The sequence below is a fragment of the Pongo abelii genome, chromosome 6 (genome assembly GCF_028885655.2).
Source record: "Pongo abelii isolate AG06213 chromosome 6, NHGRI_mPonAbe1-v2.0_pri, whole genome shotgun sequence".
NCBI lineage: Eukaryota > Metazoa > Chordata > Mammalia > Primates > Hominidae > Pongo > Pongo abelii.
Window position 1 is genome coordinate 21,189,721 of NC_071991.2, and position 21,171 is coordinate 21,210,891.

The following is a 21,171-nucleotide window of genomic DNA, read 5'->3' on the forward strand; positions in this document are numbered from 1 at the left end:
TGCAGGGCCTGCTCTATGCCAGGAGGGAGGCTGCTGCTCCACGACACAAAAAGAGCAGAGAGCAAAAAGCTACGCAAAAGGGCTGGAGAGCAAGAGTTGTGACCGTGCAGTAGAATCAAAGGCTTCAGCAGGCCAGGATGAAATGCAGCCACATGCCCGGTGTGTCTTGGCATATTAAAAGGAAGATTGAGCTGGGCACAGTGGCTCATGCCTGTAATCCCAGCACGTTGGGAGGCTGAGGTGGGCAGGTCACTTGAGATCAGGACTACTAAAAATACAAAAATTAAGGCCAGGCACGGTGGCTCACACCTGTAATCCCAGCACTTTGAAAGGCTGAGGTGGGCGGGTCACCTGAGGTCGGGAGTTCGAGACCACCCTGACCAATATGGAGAAACCCCATCTCTACTAAAAAATACAAAATTAGCCAGGTGTGGTGGTGGGTGCCTGTAATCCCAGCTACTCGGGAAGCTGAGGCAGGAGAATTGCTTGAACCCAGGAGGCAGAAGTTGCAGTGAACTCAGATCATGCCATTGCACTCCAGCCTGGGCAACAAGAGCAAAACTCCGTCTCAAAAAAAAAAAAAAAAAAATTAGCCAGGCTTGGTGGTGTGCACCTGAAGTCCCAGCTACTTGGGAGGCTGAGGTGGGAGGATTGCTTGAGCCAGGAGTTCGAGGCTGCAGTGAGCCATGATTGCACTACTGCACTCCAGTCTGGGTGACAGAGTAAGGCCCCGTATGAAAAAAAAAAAATGTAAATACATTCTGGCCAGGCATGATGGCTCACGCCTGTAATCCCAACACCTTGGGAGGCCCAGAAAGGAGAATCGCTTGAGCCCAGGAGTTTGAGACCAGCCTGGGCACTGTATCGAGACCCCATCTCTACAAAAAATTTTAAAAATTCTCACACCTGTAATCCCAGCACTTTGGGAGGACAAAATGGGAGGGTCGCTTGAGGCCAGGAGTTCGAGACCAGCCTGGTCAACATAGCGACCCCGTCTCTATTTGATTTTTAGAATTAAAAAGTTAGCCAGGTGCAGTGGTATGTGCCAGTAGTCCCAGATACTTGGGAGGCTGAGGCGGAAGGCAGAAGAATTGCATAAGCACAGAAGGTCCAGGCTGCAGTGAGCTATGATGGCATCACTGCGCTCCAGCCTGGGTGACAGAGCAAGACCTCGTCCCTTTAAAAATACAAAGAGGCCAGGCGTGGTGGCTCACGCCTGTAATCCCAGCACTTTGGGAGGCCGAGGCAGATGCATCACTTGAGGTCGAGAGTTTGAAACCAGCCTGGCCAACATGGTGAAACCCCATCTCTACTAAAAATACCAAAAATTAGCTGGGCGTGGTGGTGCTCACCTGTAGTCCCAGCTCCTCAGGAGGCTGAGGCTCAAGAATCACTTGAACCTGGGAGGTGGAGGTCACAGTGAGCTGAGATCGCATTACTGCACTCCAGCCTGGGCGACAGAGCGAGACTCCTTCTCAAAATAAATAAATATATAAATAAATAAAACACAAAGAGACAAACAAACTAAAAAACCATCCTGGGTGCCTGCCAGGTCCTGGGCTTGCAGCCCAGCGGTAAATGCCACCAAGTTGCCCTGGAGTTGCCTATGTAACCCAGACAAAATCACAATATTATGTCAGGTAGAGGTAACCGCTGTGACAGGATATAACTCAGAGTGAGGGGGAGAGAGGGACAGGAGGAACCTGGAAAAGGAGGTGACGTTGGAGCAGCGACCCAATGAAGTGAGAGGGCCAGCCAGGTGCATAAAGAGTGTGGGAGCAGGCCAGGTGCGGTGGCTCACGCCTGTAATCCCAGCACTTTGGGAGGCCGAGGCAGGCAGATCACAAGGTCAGGAGTTCGAGACCAGCCTGACCAACACGGTGAAACCCTGTCTCTACTAAAAATACAAAAATTAGCCAGATGTGGTGGCGCGTGCCTGTAATCCCAGCTACTCAGGAGGCTGAGGCAGGAGAATCGCTTGAACCCAGGAGGTGGAGGTTGCAGTGAGCCGAGATCATGCCATTACACTCCAGCCTGGATGACAAAGGGAGACTGTCTCAAAAAAAAAAAAAAAAAGACTGTTGGGACAGAGAAAAAGTCATGCAAAGTCCCAGAGGCAAGAACGTGCTTCTGTGTTTGAAGGCTCGCAAGGTGCCCTTGTAGCTGGTGTAGGGTGAATGAGGGAAGGATGGTGAGGTTAACGCCGAAGAGGTAGCAGGGTACCAGGCACAGTGGCCCACACCTGTAATCCTAGCACTTTGGAAGACTGAGGTGGGAGGATTGCTTGAGCTCAGGAGTTTGAGACCAGCCTAGGCAACATAGTTAGACCCTATCTCTATAAAAAAAAAGAAAAATAGGTCAGGAGCGGTGGCTCACGCCTGTAATCTCAGCACTTTGGGAGGTCGAGGAGGGTGGATCACCTGAGGTCGGAAGTCCAAGACCAGCCTGGCCAACATGGTGCAAACCCATCTCTAAAAATACTGTTGTGGGGTGAGGGGAGTGGGGAGGAATAGCATTAGGAGATATACCTACCTAATGTCAATGACGAGTTAATGGGTAAAGCACACCAACATGGCACATGTATACCTATGTAACAAACCTGCATGTTGTGCACATGTACCCTAGAACTTAAAGTATAATTAAAAAAAAAAAAGAAACAAAAAAAAAATACTAAAATTAGCCAGGTATGGTGGTCGGGGTCAGGGGCCTGTAATCTGTAATCCCAGCCCCTCGGGAGACTGAGGCAGGAGAACTGCTTGAACCTGGGAGGCAGAGGTTGCAGAGAGCTGAGATAGTGCCACTGCACTCCAGCCTGGGCAACAAGAGCAAAACTCTATCTCAAAATAAAAAAAGAAAAGGAAAAGGTAGCAGGGGCCAGATCACATGGGTTTGGGGCCAGCTTAAATTGTTTGAATTTTATTTTTAAAAAATCTTAGAGACACGGTCTTATTCTGGTTTGTTTTTGTTTTTGTTTTTGCTTTCAATGACACTCCCTCAAACCATAAGCCAGGGGCCCCTGGGCAGCTTGAAGTTAGGTGCCAATTCAACAGCAAGTCCTCATGAATGACATTTTTTATGGTTTTGTGCAGAAACACCTTATGCTCATGAGCATTGGTTTTGTTTTGTTTTGTTTTGTTTTTTTGTTTGAGATGGAGTCTCGCTCTGTCGCCCAGGCTGGAGTGCAGTGGCGCGATCTGGGCTCACTGCAAGCTCCGCCTCCCGGGTTCATGGCATTCTCCTGCCTCAGCCTCCCGAGTAGCTGGGACTACAGGTGCCCGCCACCACGCCCGGCTAATTTTTTTGTATTTTTAATAGAGACGGGGTTTCACCGTATTAGCCAGGATGGTCTCGATCTCCTGACCTCGTGACCCACCCACCTCGGCCTCCCAAAGTGCTGTGATTATAGGCGTGAGCCACCACGCCGGGCCGAGCATTGGTTTTTTGTTTTTTGTGGGTTTTTTCTTGTTGTTTTTTTTTTTTGTTCTATTTTTTGAGACAGTCTCACTCTGTTGCCCAGGCTGGAGTGCAGTGGTGCGATCTCGACTTACTACAACATCTGCCTCCCGGGTTCAAGCAATCCCCCTGCCTCAGCCTCCTGAGTAGCTGGAATAACAGGCACATGTCACTACGCCTGGCTAAATTTTGTATTTTTAGTAGAGACGGGGTTTCACCATGTTGGCCAGGCTGGCCTCAAGTGATCCGTTTGCCTTGGCCTCCCAAAGTGCTGAGATTAGAGGTGTGAGCCACCATGCCCGGCCTTTTGCGGGTTTTTTTGAGACAGAGTCTTGCTCTGTCACCCAGGCTGGAGTACAGTGGTTCCATCTCGGCTCACTGCAGCCTCCACCTTCCAGGTTTAAGCAACTCTCCTGCCTAAGCCTCCTGAGTAGCTGGGATTACAAGCATGAGCCACCATGCCTGGCCATGAGCATTTGTTTCAAGAAACAGGTCTTTCTGTAGCCCATCCTGGAGTTTAGTGGCACAATCATAACCCACTGCAGCCTTAAACTCCTGGGCTCACGCAATCCTGCCTCAGCCTCCTGAGCAGCTGGGACTGCAGGGGCACGCCACCACGCTTGGCTAATTTTTACATTTTTTGAAGAGAAGGGGTCTCGCTATGTTGCCCAAGCTGGTCTCAAACTCCTGGGCTCAAAGCGATCCCCCTGCCTCAGCCTCCCAAAGTGCTGGGGTTACAGGTTGAGCCACCGTGCCCAGCCTTGAGCATTTTTTAAAGTCACGATGGCTTTCTCCACCTGTCATTTGGAAAGGGAGGCAGATTAGCGCAGTCGCCGACGGGAGAGGCTGTCTGGTGGGTTTGAGGCCAGCTCCTCCTGTTACTCCCTGTGGCCTTGGCAGCCGGCTGTGCTATTTAAAGGGAAGCACTGTCGCTACTCCTGCCTGGGACTCAGGGGCTCTGCCCAGCTTCTGCCTCTCTAAGGTTACTGCTGCGAAGTCACTTCCCCTTTCAGAACCTGAGTTCTCCCATAAAGAGGAGGGGCCTAAATGCAGTCCAAAGCCTTTTCTAGCTCCTGAGACTGTGGTTCAAGGCAGGGCTATGTTTCCCCCTCCCAGCCCTGGCCCTGTGACTCCAGCTCTGTGCCTGGCACTGTTCAGAAGCTTAAGAGATGACCACTGCCAGAGCGGGCACCAAATCCTCATCTACTGGGGACCCAGGGAGTACCCTCCCTGAGAGTTTGGCCTTTGGGCTCACTCCCAGGCAGAGACTCCTCGGTGCTGCTGCTCGATTACCCCTGTGACAGAGAGCTCATTAGCTCTTCAGGCCCATTACCTCTCCAGAGAGCTAATTACCTCTCCACTCCATGGCCTACCCTGCCATCCCCCGACAGCCCCTCTCTGGCCAGCATGATTTTCCCAGTGTCCTCTGCCCACCACAAACCCCAGCCCCCCAACAGGCTTGCTCTAACAGGACAAGTTGTGCTGAAGATGGAGACTTTAGAAGCAGTGCGGTATGATAAAGAAGGTTGATTCATGTCTGGGAAGGGCTTTCTGGAGTCTGTGGAGCTAAAAGACATTAGTATAATACAAAGCTGAGCCTGGTCACTGGCGTTTCCGACTGCAGTGACACAGCAGCTCTCAGACGTGAGCCGTAGATCTCAGACCTTTCCAGAAGCTTGGAGTTCTTGCTGTGTAGTGGGCCCCGACTGTTTCTACACTTTATTTATTTATTTATTTAGAGATGGAGTCTTGCTCTGTCATCCAGGTTGGAGTGCAGTGGCGCTCTCAGCTCACTGCAACCTTCGCCTCCTGGGTTCAAGCGATTCCCCTCCCTCAGCCTCCCGAGTAGCTGGGATTATAGGAGCCTGCCACCACACCCAGCTAATTTTTGTATTTTTAGTAGAGACGGGTTTCACCATGTTGGCCAGGCTGGTCTCAGACTCCTGACCTCAAGTGATCCGCCCTCCTCGGCCTCCCAAAGTGCTGGGATTACAGGTGTGAGCTACTACACGACACCTTGTTTCTACACTTTAAACCAGCTCCACGGGAGGCCCCCTGAGGCCGCCTGCTCCAATCCCAGGCAGTGACAATCGTGCAATGTCCCTGGAGCAGGAGTGAGATATCAGACAGACTTGTTCAGGACTGGGCGGGTCTCACTCCCAGCTGGATCCTTCAAGCCCAGTGCAGCCCCCCAGATTCCACATGTGGAGTGGCAGGGACTCCAGGCCTAACTGTGCGGAGCCAGGAAGGTCCATTGCAGGGATGTGCAGACTGAGGCCTAGAGGGGAGGGCTGTGCAGTCCCAGAGATGCTTGGAGGGACCTCTGTGATAGCCCCACTTGTGTTTTCCAGGCCTGAGCTGCTCACTGAGGGAGTCAAAGAGCCCATCGCTGACAGTCAAGGTACCCAGCGCGGGGTCGCGGGCCATGGTGTGGGCGGGCAAGGGAGGGCCCCAGGGGCCTCTGTCACCAGCCCCTCCTCCTGCTGCCTCTGTCCTGCTCCCTTTCTGGCCCTGGCATTCTCCCCACACCCCTGCATTGGGTTTCCCCTAATGATGCCATCTTGGGTCCCAGGAACTGCCTCCTCACTTGGCTTCTCTCCCCCTGCCCTGCCCCCAGAGAGGGATTCCAGGGACCCTCTGGTGGGCGAGAGCCTGAAGAGACAGGGCTTTCAAGGTAAGCTTGAGCTCAGGAGGAGGTCTGTTGTCCCAGCACCAGGACCTTGACCTGGTTTCGGTTTGGAGGGCCAGGCTGGAAGTGGGGAAGAGCTGGCCCCCAACTTCAGGGCCTAAGGGACCAGGCAAGCCAGATTAGCAACCCAGGCCCGACTGTACCCTGCCAGCTCTGTGTTAGAGACTCCAGGGGAGAGGGGGTGCCTACAGGTGGATGGTGGGGGGACCTAGGGGGTGGGAGGGTACAGGGCCCAAGAGCCTGCCTGCCTCCCTCCGGGAAGGTAGCCGACATGCCCACTCCTTATTCAGCAATCAGCTGTGGATTTAGTGCTTTGAAATCAGAATAGGAGCCAGGCGTGGCACCTCACGCCTGTAATCCCAGCATTTGGGGAGGTCAAGGAGGGAGGATGGCTTGAGGCCAGGAGTTCGAGACCAGCCTGGGCAACATAGAACCCATCTCTATGTCTGTTTTTAAGGAAAGAAATCAGAGGCCAAGTGCAGTGTCTCACACCTGTAATCCCAGCACTTTGGGAGTCCAAGGCAGGTGGATCACTTGAGGCCAGGAGTTTAAATCCAGCCTGGCCAACATGGCGAAACCCCACGTCTACCAGAAACATGCAAGAATTAGTCGGGTGAGGTGGCGTGCACCTGTGATCCCGGCTACTCGGGAGGCTGAGGCGGGAGAATTGCTTGAACCTGGGAGGCGGAGGTTGCAGTGAGCCAAGATCATGCCACCGCACTCCAGCCTGGGTGACAGAGCAAGACCCTGTCTCAAAAAAAAAAGAGGAGAGAGAGATGGTGGTCTGGGATCCCTTTGGCACATGCTAGCACTTGTCTTCTTTGTTTGTTTTGAGATGGAGTTTTATTCTTGTTGCCCAGGCTGGAATGCAATGGCGTGATCTCAGCCCACTGCAACCTCCACCTCCCGGGTTCAAGTGATTCTCCTGCCTCAGCCTCCTGAGTAGCTGAGTTACAGGCGCATGTAACTCTGGCTAATTTTTGTATTTTTTAGTAGAGATGGGGTTTCACCATGTTGACCAGGCTGGTCTCCAACTCCTGCCCTCAGGTGATCCTCCTGCCTCGGCCTCCCAAATTGCTGGGATTACAGGCATGAAAATTTTGAGGAGATTTTCAGTTGCTATTTAATATTTTTTAGCCATATGCATTTTTCTCCTCTCCTTCTGGGACTCCAGTGACAATGATAGATCTATTTTTTTTTAACCATCCCACAGGTCCCTGAGCCTACATTTTAAAAGTTCAGTTTTTGCTGTTGTTCACATTGGGAATTTCTATTAACCTATATCCCCGTTAATAGATCCATTCTTCGATCACTGCAATTCTAATATGAATTTTTTTTTTTTCCAGATGGAGTGTCGCTTTGTCGCCTAGGCTGGAGTGCAGTGGCATGATCTTGGCTCACTGCAACCTCCACTTCCCAGTTCAAGTAGTAATTCTCATGCCTCAGCCTCCTGAGTAGCTGGGATTACAGGCATGCACCGCCATGCCCGGCTAATTTTTGTGTTTTTGTAGAGACAGGGTTTTACCATGTTGGCCAGGCTGGTCTCGAACTCCCAACCTCAGGTGATCCACTCACCTCAGCCTCCCAAAGTGCTGAGATTACAGGTGTGAGCCACCATGCCCAGCCCTCTAATATGAAATTTAAAAACTTTCAGTTATTGTCATTTTAAATTCAAAAATTTCCATTTGCTTCATGTCTTCAGTGGTTTTGCTGGGGTTTTTCATTTGTTTCAAGCATGTTTGTCTTTGGTTATTGAATTTTTATGATGCCTTCTTTAAAATCTTTGTCAGATAATTCCAACACATGTGTCATTTGGTTCAGATATGATAAGTGATTTTTTTTTTTTTTGAGACACAATCTCGCTCTTGTCGCCCAGGCTGGAGTGCAGTGTTATGATCTCGGTTCACTGCAACCTTCGCCTCCCGGGTTCAAGCTATTCTCTTGCCTCAGCTTCCTGAGTAGCTAGGACTACAGGCTCCCACCACCACACCTGGCTAATTTTTGTACTTTTAGTAAAGACGGGGTTTTGTCATGTTGGCCAGGCTGGTCTGGAACTCCTGACCTTAGGTGATCCACCCGCCTCAGCCTCCCAAAGTGCTAGGATTACAGGCGTGAGGTATTGTGCCCGGCCTTTTTTTCTTTTTTTTTGGCAGAGTCTCACTCTGTCTCCCAGACTGGAGTGCAGTGGCATGATCTCGACTCACTGCAACCTCAACCTCCCGGGTTCAAGTGATTCTCCTGCCTTAGCCTCCTGAGTAGCTGGGATTACAGGCATCCAACACCACGCCCAGCTAATTTTTGTATTTTTAGTAGAGATGAGGTTCAGCTATGTTGGTCACGATCTCCTGACCTCAGGTGATCCGCTTACCTTGGCCTCCCAAGGTGCTGGGATTACAGGCAGGAGCCACTGCCCACAGATGGTGAGTGATTTTTTTTATTGTGTCTTGAAGGTTTAGGGTGTTATGTTAGGAGGCTCTCAATCTAATTTAAATATTCTTTACCCAATGTCACAGTGGTGGGAAAAGGGAGTTGCGACCTCATTACCATGGGTGGAGGCAGAAATCCAGGCTCCCCTCTCAGCCCCCACCAATACCACAGAGAGGGTGGAGAGGACAGGAACAAACAATTCATTCTCACCTGGCAGGGCTGGAAGTTCAGTCTCCACCCAACCTCTACTGACACTGTGGAGAAAGGGAAGTGCCCTACACTTCCAAGAGCAGGGGGAGGAGTTTCAGTTTCCCCATTCAACCTTTTTTAACACAGAGAGGAACCTGGGGAAAAACTAAGTACAAATTTCTTTTTTCGCTGGGGTGGGGCATAGAGGCTCATGCCTGTAATCCCAGCACATTAGGAAGCCAAGGTGGGAGGACTGCTTGAGCCCAAGAGTTTAAAACAAGCCTGGACAGCTGGGCGCAGTGGCTCACGCCTGTAATCCCAGCACTTCAGGAGGCTGAGGCGGGTGGATCACAAGGTCAGGAGATCGAGACCATCCTGGCTAACACGGTGAAACCCCGTCTCTACTAAAAATACAAAAAATCAGCTGGGCATGGTGGCACGCACCTTTAGTCCCAGCTACTTGGGAGGCTGAGGCAGGAAAATCACTTGAACCCAGGAGGCGGAGGTTGCAGTGAGCCGAGATCACACCACTGCACTCCAGCCTGGGTGACAGAGCAAGACTCCATCTCAAAAAAAAAAAAAAAAAAAGACCAGCCAGGACAACATAGTGAGATTCTGTCTCTATAAAAAATTTAAAAATTAGCTGGGTACAGTGGCACACACGTGTAGTCCCAGCTACTCAGGTGGCTGAGACAGGAGGCTAGCTTGAGCCCAGGAGGTCCAGGCTGCAGTAACTCATGTTCCCACCACTGCACTCCACAGCCTGGGTTACGGAGCCAGACCCTATTCCCCTGCCCAAAAAGAAAACAAAAAAGAAGAATTTCATGATGGCAGCTACAGAGCCCTAAAGTCCAAGCACAGGGCCCTATGCAGTCACACCTTTGTGCTTCTCACTCGATTTTCTGTTTTTCATATCGATCCTGAAAGCTCTTGTTCTCTGTAGGTGATTTATATTTGTTTCTATTGTAAATTGATTTTTTCTCCATAATGTTTGCTAAGTGGTTAGTAATGGTATATAGGAAAGTCATTTTGTACAGTTAGCTTTTATGGCTATTTTAGAATTTTCATCTCTCACTAATATAGAGATGAAATTCTATAGTTTCAATATAAATTCTCTTGGGTTTTCTTTTTTTACATTTCTTTTTTTCAAGACAGGGTCTCACTCAGGCTAGCGTGCAATGGTGAGATCACACCTCACTGTCACCTCAAATTCCTGGGCTTAGGTGATCTTCCCACCTTAGCCTCCCCGGTAGCTGGGACTACAGGTACATACCACCATGCCCAGCTAGTGTTTTATTTTTTGTAGAGATGTGGGTCTCACTATGTTGCTGACGTTGCTCTCAAACTCCTGGCCTCAAGCAGTCCTCCTGCCTTGCCTCCAAAAGCGATTACAGGCGTGAGCCACAACACCCAGCCTTCTCTTGGGTTTTCTACCTAAAATAATCATCTACAAATAATAGCTATCATTTGTTCTAAGTTCAGACAACAACTCCATGAAGCACTAATATTATTAACCCCATTTCACAGCTGAGGGATCTGAAACAAGAGATTTGTTTAGGGCCAATGAGCTAATAAGTAGCAGAATAAAATTCAAAACCAAATCCAAGCCTTCCAGCTCCAGAGTTCATGTCCTCACCACCAGATAATAATAGCTCTATATTGATTACGTTAACTCCTTTTTTCTCTACTTTTATGTCTGTTTGAAGACTGAGTACCTTGGTAGAACTGCTAGAACAAGGTTGATTGTGGTGACAGCAAATATTCTTGTCTTCTTAATTTTAACTGACAAATGTCTCTAATGTTTCATTTTTAGGTATAGCTTAACCAGAAAACCTCTGTAGCATGAGACTGTTAATAATAATGTATATTTTCCTAAGAAAGAACAAAATCAATTTTTGGAAGAGGGATGGATTGTGAAACTTTATTGATAAAGAATTCTGTTCCAAAGGTGTATTCCAGTCACATTTACCTTACATAAAATACCAACACCTTCTTATTGCAAAAACAGAAACTCCAGCCGTTGTATTGATGCTGACTTAAGAGAAATAGAAGCCTCTATATAAGGCAAGAGTCCATACCAGAAGAATAATTCGACCAATATGAGATACCTCCAAAAAAATCAATTCAATGACCTACTTTATATGTAAGAGACCCAAAAAAGTCAGCTTTTGTGGGAAGTTGATACGCAGTTTATTGAACAAACAGAGTGTACAGTAACTAAAAGAACTGTGTATTTCCAAAGGAATTAAGACTGCATATCTGGATTCACACCTAAAAGCACATAAAAAATTAAACCAAAGAAGGGCAAGTTCTCTACTAAAATCACTTGGGCCCAGGTTATTCTATAAGAAGATTCTCACTGGCATTTGATAGTAACTGATCACCTTCTGTGCGAGCTTGGGAACCAGCTGACTCAGTGAACTGCTTCCTGTCTTCAGTGCGTGATGACACAGATGTGTCAAGCTTGATAGATCTTACATGTAAATTTAAGAATAAGAAGTTTTATACCCACCCTGGTTTTATTCCGAAATTACTGCTCTGCAATTTTGAGCTCCATCCTTAGGAAGATACTGGAAAAGCAAGAGAACCTTTCTCAGCTGCCTGTGTGAAGTGACGTTATTCTAGAACGGTGCCCTGGGGCCTCATGCACGATTTCACAAGTATAGCTGCATAATCTGTGGAAGTCACTGAATAGAAGAAGAATCATCAATGGTATATTTAGGTTATAGAAGATTCCACTGAGATAAGAAAAGGTTCTACAATGCAGGTAGCTGTCAAGCCTGCTAAATATTTTACTCATTTAGTTAACATCACACTGTGCATTGAGTGCAAGATTCTTTGGTTACACCATATTAAGCACCAAGAGGATAACTCCTGGTTTGTAAAAGAGATTAGTGGTTCTTAACGGAGGGGTGATAGGGCCCCAGGAGACATCTGACTATGTCTGGAGAGAATTTTTCACAGCTCTAGGGGGTGCTACTGGCGCCTAATGGATATGGATGGCAGGAATGCTGCTGAACCTTCTACCATGCACAGGGTGGCCCCACAACAAACACCTCTCAGGCCACTAATGTGAACAGTCCCGAGGTTGAAATGTCCTGAAAGAGGTTCAGAAAACATGTCTGGATGGTTGTAAAGTCAAATGTATATTATGGAGGCTGCAAGGCGCCCCCTGCATCTGACAGCTAAGGGACCCCGTCACCTCTCACCATCAGAGGCCCGTTCATTCCCGCCTTCCATTCCAGGCCCAGTGCCTGCTCCTTCTCACTGAAGAACTCAATAGAGATTTACTGAATGAATGAGGGAAAAATAAGCTAGAAGCATGGTTTAAAGTCTTCCATCAACTACATTAAACAGCAATTTTATGTGGCCTAAAATTTATTCTGAACCTTAGTGGTGTCATAGTCTCTGACTATATAGAACCTCAAAGTTAAGGCTAACACCTTCTTAAAGATGGAGTGCACATCTTAAGGGGAGTTTGTCTAAACACTTCTCGAGTCATTTTAGTGGGACAAACCAAATAAAATGGTGCTAAAGGCAAACATTCAATATACTTCATTTTAAACTAAAAACTTAACATATAAAATGCCATGCACAGCAGACACCATTCTTTTTTTTTTTACATATTTACAATTTTACATATTTACTTATCAATATAATTTCTATCTTTACAATTATAAAATTATTCCAAACTGTTGAAGAGTGGTACCATTTAATTTCCTTGAACATACACTTTGTAGCATTCATTTGTTTTATCCTTTAAAAGGCAATTATTTACCAAAACCACAGTGAATGCCAGAGGAAGCACATAGGAAAATCATGGAGGGAAAAAAGATTGAGACAAAATTTGCACACAAGCCTTAAATGAATCTGTTATCAGTAACTCAAATAAATAGTATTTTATTATTAACTAAGGTTCCCCTGCTAGGAAAAACAGACAATCCCCATATACTGTACCTTTAAAAATGCTCTGACATTTATAAGCAATTTAGTTACATTCTAGATCCCAATCAGTTGAGTGTAGTAAAGGCTACCTACAATTTAGGCTCAAATAAATACTCTCCACTAAATTGTGATCATCCTGCATAAACTTGAGGTTGCAGTGGTGGAGGAAGTTTATCATTTTCAATGTTTTCAGAGTCAATAGCTGCTAACGGTTGATTCGGAGGCTTAATTTCCAGTGGGTATTTCTCAACAATGTCTTGAACTTCTCTTGCAATTCCATCTGTCCAATCTATGAGGTCTTTTTCCAGTTTCTTGGCTTCATTCATGATCCTTTCTTGTCGTTCATTCAACTGAGACAGGAGATCCAAGTTCTTATACATTTGCTTGACACCTAAGCAAGCATCAGGAGACCAACTCTCAGCTTCTTGCTTCCTGGGAGAGGTCTGGCCAGACATGTAGCGATCAAAATCCTCCTGACTTAAATTCAAAGACTGGGCGTCTAGCTTCTCAATGAAAGCCACAGCACAGCACTACAACAAGAGGACGTTAATACAGTCATATTAGGAAAGCTATGCATACTCGAGTCAATTTGTAAAAATCTTTTGATCACAGAGAATTTAAAATAGAAGCTAAAGTAAACAAAACAAACTCATGAACTTCTGTGTATTTCAGCCTCAAAAATTACCTACTCCTATCCCTGGTCGTGCTTCCTATACACTCCCAGGAGCTCCGGGGCCAATGTCTGGGTGCAGCCTCCCTGGGTGCCACCATGAAGCCATTCTGTCTGAGTCTTCCCAGACCTGCTATCCCCACCCAGGATACAGTCCCCAAGTAGGTGTGGCACACAGACCTCTGATCCTCAAATGAATATTTTAACATCAAGTGGTTAAAAGAACAGCTCCAGACCGGGCCCAGTGGCTCAAGCCTGTAATCCCAGCACTTTGGGAGGCTGGGACGTGTGGATCATGAGGTCAGGAGTTTGAGACCAGCCTGGCCAACATGGTGAAACCCCATCTCTACTAAAAATACAAAAATTAGCTGGGTGCAGTTGTGGGCGCCTGTAATCCCAGATACCTGGGAGGCTGAGGCAGGAGAATTGCTAGAACCTGGGAGGTGGAGGTTGCAGTGAGCCAAGATCACGCCACTGCACTCCAGCCTGGGTGACAAGAGCAAGACTCTGTCTCAGGAAAAAAAAAAAAAAAAAAAAGGAACAACTCTGAAGTGACAGAACCTGAATTCACTGTCACCTCTTTCACTTAACAACAGTGAGTGACCTTGGGAAAGTTACTTAAGCTCTCTGAGGTTTCTGTACCTGTAAATGGGGGGAAATACCACCTAGATTTATTGTGAAAATTAAACAACATAACACCATAACACATGTCACGTGCTTCCGAGAGGCCTGCAGTGAGCAATGAATACACGGTAGCAATTATTAGTACAGAAATGCCACTGCAAATGCCCAATTCAATAGACATCTGAGCCAGGCGTGTTGGCTCGTGCTTGTAATCCTAGCACTTTGGGAGGCCGAGGTGGGAGGATCGCTTCAGACCAGGAGTTCAGACCAGCCTGGGAAACAGTCGGGGTAGAAACCTCATCTCTAGAAAAAAGGAATAAAGAAAAAGGAATAAAGAAAAAAGGAATAAAGAAACGGAACACCATCTGGCTCATGGTGTGTGTGGAGTTGCTGTGGCCCCTCTGTGACCTGGAAAGAGGAGGTGATTCTAACCCCTCACTTAGGTGAATGGAGACATGGCATTGCCACTAAAAGGAATAGAGAATACTGGAAAAGCAACAAACATCTGAAGGGGAACTAGCTCTGAACAAATTATATTTGAGGTGCAATACAAGTGTGAGGTCAAGACAGGTGACACAGAGCTGCAGGTCATCACTGCACAGTGAGTGACAGCTCTGTGACAGAGAAGATGGTGCAGGAAGAGAGACGCAGAGACAATGGAGTCCCATGGAATGACACGATTCAAGGTGGAAGCAGGAGACACAGACTTTACAAAGAGACAAGGAAGTAGTGGAATTGTGGAAGCCAAGGAACAACAGAAGTTGCAGAACAAAGGACTCATGGAGAGTGCTATGAGAAGCGAAGGAAGATGAAGACTGTGAGTGCCCGTGGGGTTCGTCAGCTGGAAACTTTTTACTTTTGCCAGAGCAGTTTCATTGAAGCAGTGGGTGTAGGAGACAGACTCTGAGTCAGGCAAGAAGAGGACGAAGAGAGAAGGCAAAAATGTACTTAAGGCTGCAGGCCAAGGGCACTAGAAGCTGCTGAGTGTGTGCGAGCCAGCCACCTCTACTGTCAGTGACCGTAGCTACGCTTGAACACGTCCTGGTCATCCTCCACTTCTCTCAATACCTGCCATGTCTCCACCTTTACACTTCTCAGGGACTTCCAGGTTGTCTGACCCGCTTTGGATAAAGAGCTGAATCGAAAAGGCTCTTCCCTCGTAGGCAAGTGTATGTTTCATTCATATTAAGAAATATGAGGCCAGGTGCGGTGGCTCATGCCTGTAATCCCAACACTGTGGGAAACTGAGGTGGGTGGATTGCTTGAGGCCAGGAGTTCGAGACCATCCTGGCCAACAAGGTGAAACCCCGTCTTCACTAAAAATATAAACATTAGCTGGGCGTGGTGACACACATCTGTAATCCCAGCTACTTGGGAGGCTGAGGCATGAGAATCACTTGAACCCAGGAGACGGAGGTTGCAGTGAGCTGAGATCACACCACTGCATTCCAGCCTGGGTGACAGAGGGAGACTCCATCTCAAAAAAAAAAAGATATGTGAGTACTTCTAATCTCATTCTATATGGGCCACTTAAACTTTTTTCAGTACTACAGATTAAACCACCGTGTGCCTGGGAGGACGGAAAACAGTGAGAATAAAGGTAAAAGCATCATTCTGATCAAGAGCATTCCCAAGTCCCTCCACCTGTAAATCACACTCCCGAGATGCTGGTGACTACAGTAACATGTAGCTGAACACAATGGTGGAGGGTGATGAGTGATGGGGGCAGGTCCAAGTTTGGAGGAACCTGAAGCTTATACAATTTTGGGAACCTACTTACAGGAAAAGGAAAAAAAATGACAAATACAAAAGTAGGTATAAATGTGAATACATACTTAGAACCTAGAAATAAATCATGACATATTTTCAGTCTCAGAGATTCACGTACCTGTTTTGAGACTTTTTTGGCAATTTATCAGAAATACTCTCAATGCATCCTGGCTTCCCCTCCCCACCTCTTAGTTCCCAGGCTCTCAACACAGAAAACCAAGTCCATAAGCTGCCCCAAGGCTCCAAATTCATTAGCTTCACAGTACATTCTCTCTAAAGCAAATAAGCAGAGTTTAGTAGGAAGAAAAAGGAAGAATTCAGGTCAGGAGTGGTGGCTCATGCCTGCAGTTCCAACTCTTAGGGAGGTCGAGGTGGGAGGACTGATTGAGTCCAGGAGTATAAGACCAGCCTGGGCAACATAGCAAGACCCCATCTCTCAAAAAAAAAAAAAAATTGGCCTGGTGTGATGGTGCATGCCTGTGGTACCAGCTTCACAGCAGGCTGAGGTGAGAGGATTGCTTGAGCCCAGGAGGTCAAGGCTGCAGTGAGCTACGATTGTACCACTGCACTCCAGCCTGGGTGACAGAGTGAGACCCTGTAGTAGAATGAATGAATGAATGAGTGAATGAGGGGGCAAATATTCAGCCTTATTAACTTATATATAATTTGCGTTATTCATGGTTGAAAAAAAGCCCAGCCAAGTGAAGGACTCTTCTACCCAGGACTGTGGGGAGTGATGCCCAACACATGTCATCTGTTTCCGTAGGATGAACACAATCTCTGATCAAGTGCTGGGAGGCGGAGTGTCTGTATGGCCTGGTCCTTGTGCTCCCTGATGCAAAGTGAGCTTCCTCAGCCATGCTGCCTTCTGACACAGGAGCATTCACCTGTCATGGGCCTGAGTGACCCGTCACATCCCCAAAACCACCACCTTCCTAGTCCTCCACAACGCCAAGAACTCACTTACTCACCAGATTGGTGAAATAGTAGCCATCCTCTCCAGTCATCAGTCGGCTTGGATTGCAGAAGCGCGTGATATACTGGATATTAGACTGAAGGCGTGGGGGGTTGCCCTTCAAAACAATGTAGATGAGAGTCGGGAGGAAGTCATCCGCTGACGCCGGCTCGTTCTTGGTGATCTTGATGGCATTGAAGATGTGCTTGCTGCACTTGGTGATACAGGCCAGCTTGTCTCGAGGCACACGCTTGGAATCCATTTCAATGATATCTACAAAGCAGAAAAGACAATATTTCCCAGGAGAAAAGAATCACAAAAAAGAAGCAATAGGAAAATCATGTTTTATCTCTAAAGTTATGAAGGAATCCTTATTAACCCCTTTTCCAGCAGTTAGTGTATAAATGACTTAGTAAATATGATCTCATACTCACAGAAAAGAGAACCAAGAGCCAGGTAATACACAGTGTGCCCTACAAGCACATTTCTCTAATCCTCAGATTATGCAATGGATACTCTTATTAATATTATCCATTTTAGGGATGAGGGGGCTGAAGTTCAGAGAGATTAAATGATTTGCCCAAGACCATACAGACAGCATGTAGCAGGGTGGGAATTTGAAACCATGTCTACCTGACTGTAAAGCCCACACTTCTTTTTTTTTTTTTTTTTTTTTTTTTTTGAGACTGAGTTTCACTCTTTGTTACCCAGGCTGGAGTGCAGTGGTGTGATCTGTGCTCACTGCAACCTCCGCCTCCTGGGTTGAAGCAATTCTCCTACCTCAGCCTTTAAAGTAGCTGAGATTACAGATGCCTGCCACCACGCCCAGCTACTTTTTGTATTTTTAGAGATGGGGTTTCACCATGTTGGCCAGGCTGGTCTTGAACTCTTGACCTCAGGTGATCCACCCACCTTGGCCTCCCAAAGTGCTGGGATTACAGGCGTGAGCCACCATGCCTGGCCAAGCCCACACTTCTAATCACAATGTAAGCTGCCTCTGAGCTCCATGGAGAAGGAAGAAGTTGTCTGATGAAGAGTCTTTTTACTGCTTCTGTGCCTCTGTTACATTTTAGAATGTTTTAGACAGTCCCAATTTGCATACTGCTTTTTAGAAATGTGGCTACTACACAAAGCATCTTTGTATTGAATGTGAGAATACAAAAATTAGCCGGGTATGGTGGTGTGTGCCTATAGCCCCAACTACTGGAAAGGCTGAGGCAGAAGGATGGCTTGAGCCCAAGAGGTTGAGGCTGCAGTGAGCTACGATCATACCACAGCACTCCAGCCTGGGCAACAGAGCAAAATCTTGTTAAAAAAAAAAAAAAAAAATCCAGCTACTGGAATCCAACACACTTAGGTCTACAGTGGCCAAACTCTCCAGCATGTGGATCTCCACTAGCTACAGAAACCACAACATTCACACCTGCTGATTGGCAGAGGGGATCAAGCAAGGGAATAAATTTAATCTCAAAATAACATTTTACGTCTCCCAGGGAAAAATTTCACTACCCACGACTACCACTAAGTCCAAGCAGTGGGCTCTCATGAATGCCCACCCTTTTCCAACAAGCCTGGGGGACAGTGAAGGGTGCTGAACCACATAGCGACAGCACCGCTGGAGAGGCAGCGTACCTCTGGGGTTGCACATCGGACGGCAACTTGGGACATCACAAAAGAAAAGAGCCAAGGCAGCTTAATTTTACACCAAATTCTTGCCACTAGCAGGAATAAACATTTCAGACTCGGGCCAGGCGGTGGGGTATACCAAAGGGTTCTTTCAGCTTTTAGATCATCCCTGAGGTCAGCTTCCTGGGGAACCCTCCTAGGCCCATCTGCCACGAAAGACAATGGGTGGGGGACAGATGTGCTAGGCAGTGCACAGGCATTATTTTAACTTTTGAGTGCTTTTATTCCCTTACTTATGAGGCTACTGTGTGAATTACATAATTTTTGCTGTTTTGTTTGTTTCCTTTAATCCTTTAATTCTGGGTTATAATTATTGATACATTGATCTATTTATTTTTCTTTTTCTACTTATATGGAACTTATTCTAAATAAGAATTGGGTAAGATTGGGTAAGATTTTTTAAAGCCATTTTTACTACCTTCATTTATCTTTAGCCTTCTACCTTTTATTGGTGATTTTTTTTCTCTCTTTTATTTAAACTACTTTCTTGTTAATCTTTATTTTTCAATGTTCTTTCATCTTGCATCCTGTTCATCTTTACTGCTGACATTTTGAAAGCGAGTAAAAAGTGAATTATGTTTTATCTGGATGTGTGTGTGGCTGCTATTGCCATAAGGCACGGCTGGGGTGGAAAAAGGGAGAGAAGGGAAGGAAAAGGAGAATAAAGGAAGACAAACACCCCCAGGGATCTCTTCCACATGCTTCATCCTGCAGACCCCTTCCTAGCATCCTCCGGCCTGAAGGACGTCTTCGTGGAACTCTTTGGAATCCCATCCTGGTGTGTGATTCCATGATTTGCACTGCTTCAAAGTCTCAACTAGGAGACATGCGAGGAGAAAGCAACACACAGGAAACTCACTGCTGTCTAATAATTTCCCTCCCCAGCCTGCCTGCTATGATTTACTTTTCAGAGACCTGCATAATTGCTCTATGTCTTCTCCCAGGGCTCTGCCTTCTCATGAATAGGAAGCACAGAGCTGAGTGCGCGCTCCATCTCTGCTGGATCCAGGTGTCCAGGCTTATCTTTAATGGTGTTGTGAAAACAAAGGCTATACCTCCAGGTCATGGCTTCTCAACATGGACACTCCTGACATTTGGGGCTGAATAATTCTTTGTTGTAGGGAACCATCTTGTGCACTGTAGAATGTTTAGTAGCATCCTTGGCCGCTACCCACTAGATGTTAGTAGCACCCCCACAGCTGTGACATTTTAAAATGTCTCCAGGCCCGGCTCAGTGGCTCACACCTGTAATCCTAGTAACTTAGGGAGGTGAGTCTAGGAGTTCAAGAACAGCCAAGGCAACATGATGAAACTCTGTCTCTTCAGAATGTGAACAAAAATTAGCTGGGTGTGGTGGCACGTGCCTGTGGTCTCAGTTACTCAGTAGGCTGAGGCGGAAAGATCGCTTGAGCCTGTGAGGTCAAGGCTGCAGTGAGCCATGATCGTGCCACTGCACTCCAGCCTGGGTGACAGAGAGATCCTGTCTCAAAAATAACTAACTAACTAACTAACTAAATAAATAAATAAGTCTCCAGATGTTGTCCAATGTCTCGGGGGGACCACTGGTGCCTGGCTAAGAACCACTGCCCCCGTGGCCACACAGAAGTCATGCAGGTGGAGCCAAATGGGAAAGCGTGTCTGTCAACAGATGAATGGATAAAGAAAACGTGGCACACATACAGAGTGGAGTACTATTCAGCCATATCAAAGAATGGGATCCAGTCATCTGCAACAACATGGATGAAACAGGAGGATATTATGTTAAATGAAATAAGCCAGGTACAGAAAGATAACCATCACATGTTCTCACTCATTGGCGGGAGCTAAACACTTAAAACAATTGAAGGATGTTTTACCAGAAGGACGGTTACCAGAGGCTGGGAAGGGTAATGCAGGGCATGGGGGATAGTGGGGATGGCCAAGGGGTACCAGAAAAGTTAGAAAGAATGAATAAGACCTAGTATTTGCTAGCATGACAGGTGAACTATAGTCAAAAGTAATTTAATTGTACATTAAAAAGTAATTAAGAGAATATAACAGGATTGTCTGTAATACAAAAGCTAAATGCTTCAGAGGATGGACCCCATTTCCCCTAAGGTAATTACCACTCATTATCTGCCTGGATCAAAATAGCTCATGGAACTCATAAATATATACACCTATTATGTACACATAAAAATTAAAACAGAAAGAAAGGGAAATGTCCACCATCAGCCACAGGCCCTGACACTCTCCTTGTCCTAAACTCTTGGAGCTAAGAGGAGCTGATGATGGACTCTCTGGTCCCCTTCCTGGGGTGACACTCTTCCTTTCAGAAGTTCTGAAGAGTGTTTGACCTCAGGGCAGAGGACTTGATGACTCTCAAAATTTTATGCAGTTCTCTTCAACAGACCTCGTATTTGTTACTTGTCAGCCCAGAACATGAGCCTCCTGCCCTAGAAGAACGTGACCCACACTGTAACTTAACCGGCAGCCTCTCCTATCGAGTCCCACTATTCGTGGAACACAGCTATGCTTCCCTGATCCCTTGGGCCACCCACCTCTACTTTCACCACTGATGGGTCACACAAACACTTGCCACCAGCTGATGCTCCGGTGAACCATGCCCTACCTGGGTGAAAGGCCAGGAAGGCCGGGGACTTCCCTATTAGCAACAGGTCGTAAAGGCTACGTTGGCTTGGACAAAACTCCCATGGAACACTCTAAATGTAAACCAGCTGATCTTGAACTTTCCAGTAAGAGTCAGGAAAAACACAAGTCCCA

At 46.9% G+C, this 21,171-nt stretch overlaps 2 protein-coding genes across 31 annotated transcripts in view; one reads left to right on the forward strand and one right to left on the reverse strand.

The window, feature by feature from the left end:
* LOC103891092 (general transcription factor II-I repeat domain-containing protein 1-like) overlaps nt 1–17,156 on the forward strand; it is a 37,632-nt gene extending 20,476 nt beyond the window's left edge. For 3 of the 9 annotated variants that reach the window (XR_008527423.2, XR_010140653.1, XR_008527425.2), the window contains 2 exons: nt 5,805–6,127; nt 7,489–10,747. Coding sequence is in view for 2 of the 9 variants with exons in the window: in XM_054560477.2 (XP_054416452.1) it covers nt 5,805–5,854; nt 6,026–6,127; nt 10,572–10,582 (163 nt within the window). In the remaining 7 variants the exon portion in view is untranslated. Of the gene's footprint in view, nt 1–5,804; nt 6,128–7,488; nt 10,748–16,533 lie in introns of those variants that run through there. The other 6 variants (XR_008527422.2, XR_010140652.1, XM_054560478.2 and 3 more) reach the window with 6 other exon arrangements.
* RABGEF1 (RAB guanine nucleotide exchange factor 1) overlaps nt 10,666–21,171 on the reverse strand; it is a 172,276-nt gene continuing 161,770 nt past the window's right edge. For 18 of the 22 annotated variants that reach the window (XM_054560462.2, XM_054560460.2, XM_054560458.2 and 15 more), the window contains 2 exons: nt 16,739–16,995; nt 10,666–13,233 (listed from right to left, as the gene is read on the reverse strand). In XM_054560462.2, coding sequence (XP_054416437.1) covers nt 12,835–13,233; nt 16,739–16,995 — 656 coding nt within the window. In that variant the 3' untranslated portion in view covers nt 10,666–12,834. Of the gene's footprint in view, nt 14,301–16,738; nt 16,996–21,171 lie in introns of all 22 variants that reach the window. The other 4 variants (XM_063725701.1, XM_063725702.1, XM_063725699.1 and 1 more) reach the window with 4 other exon arrangements.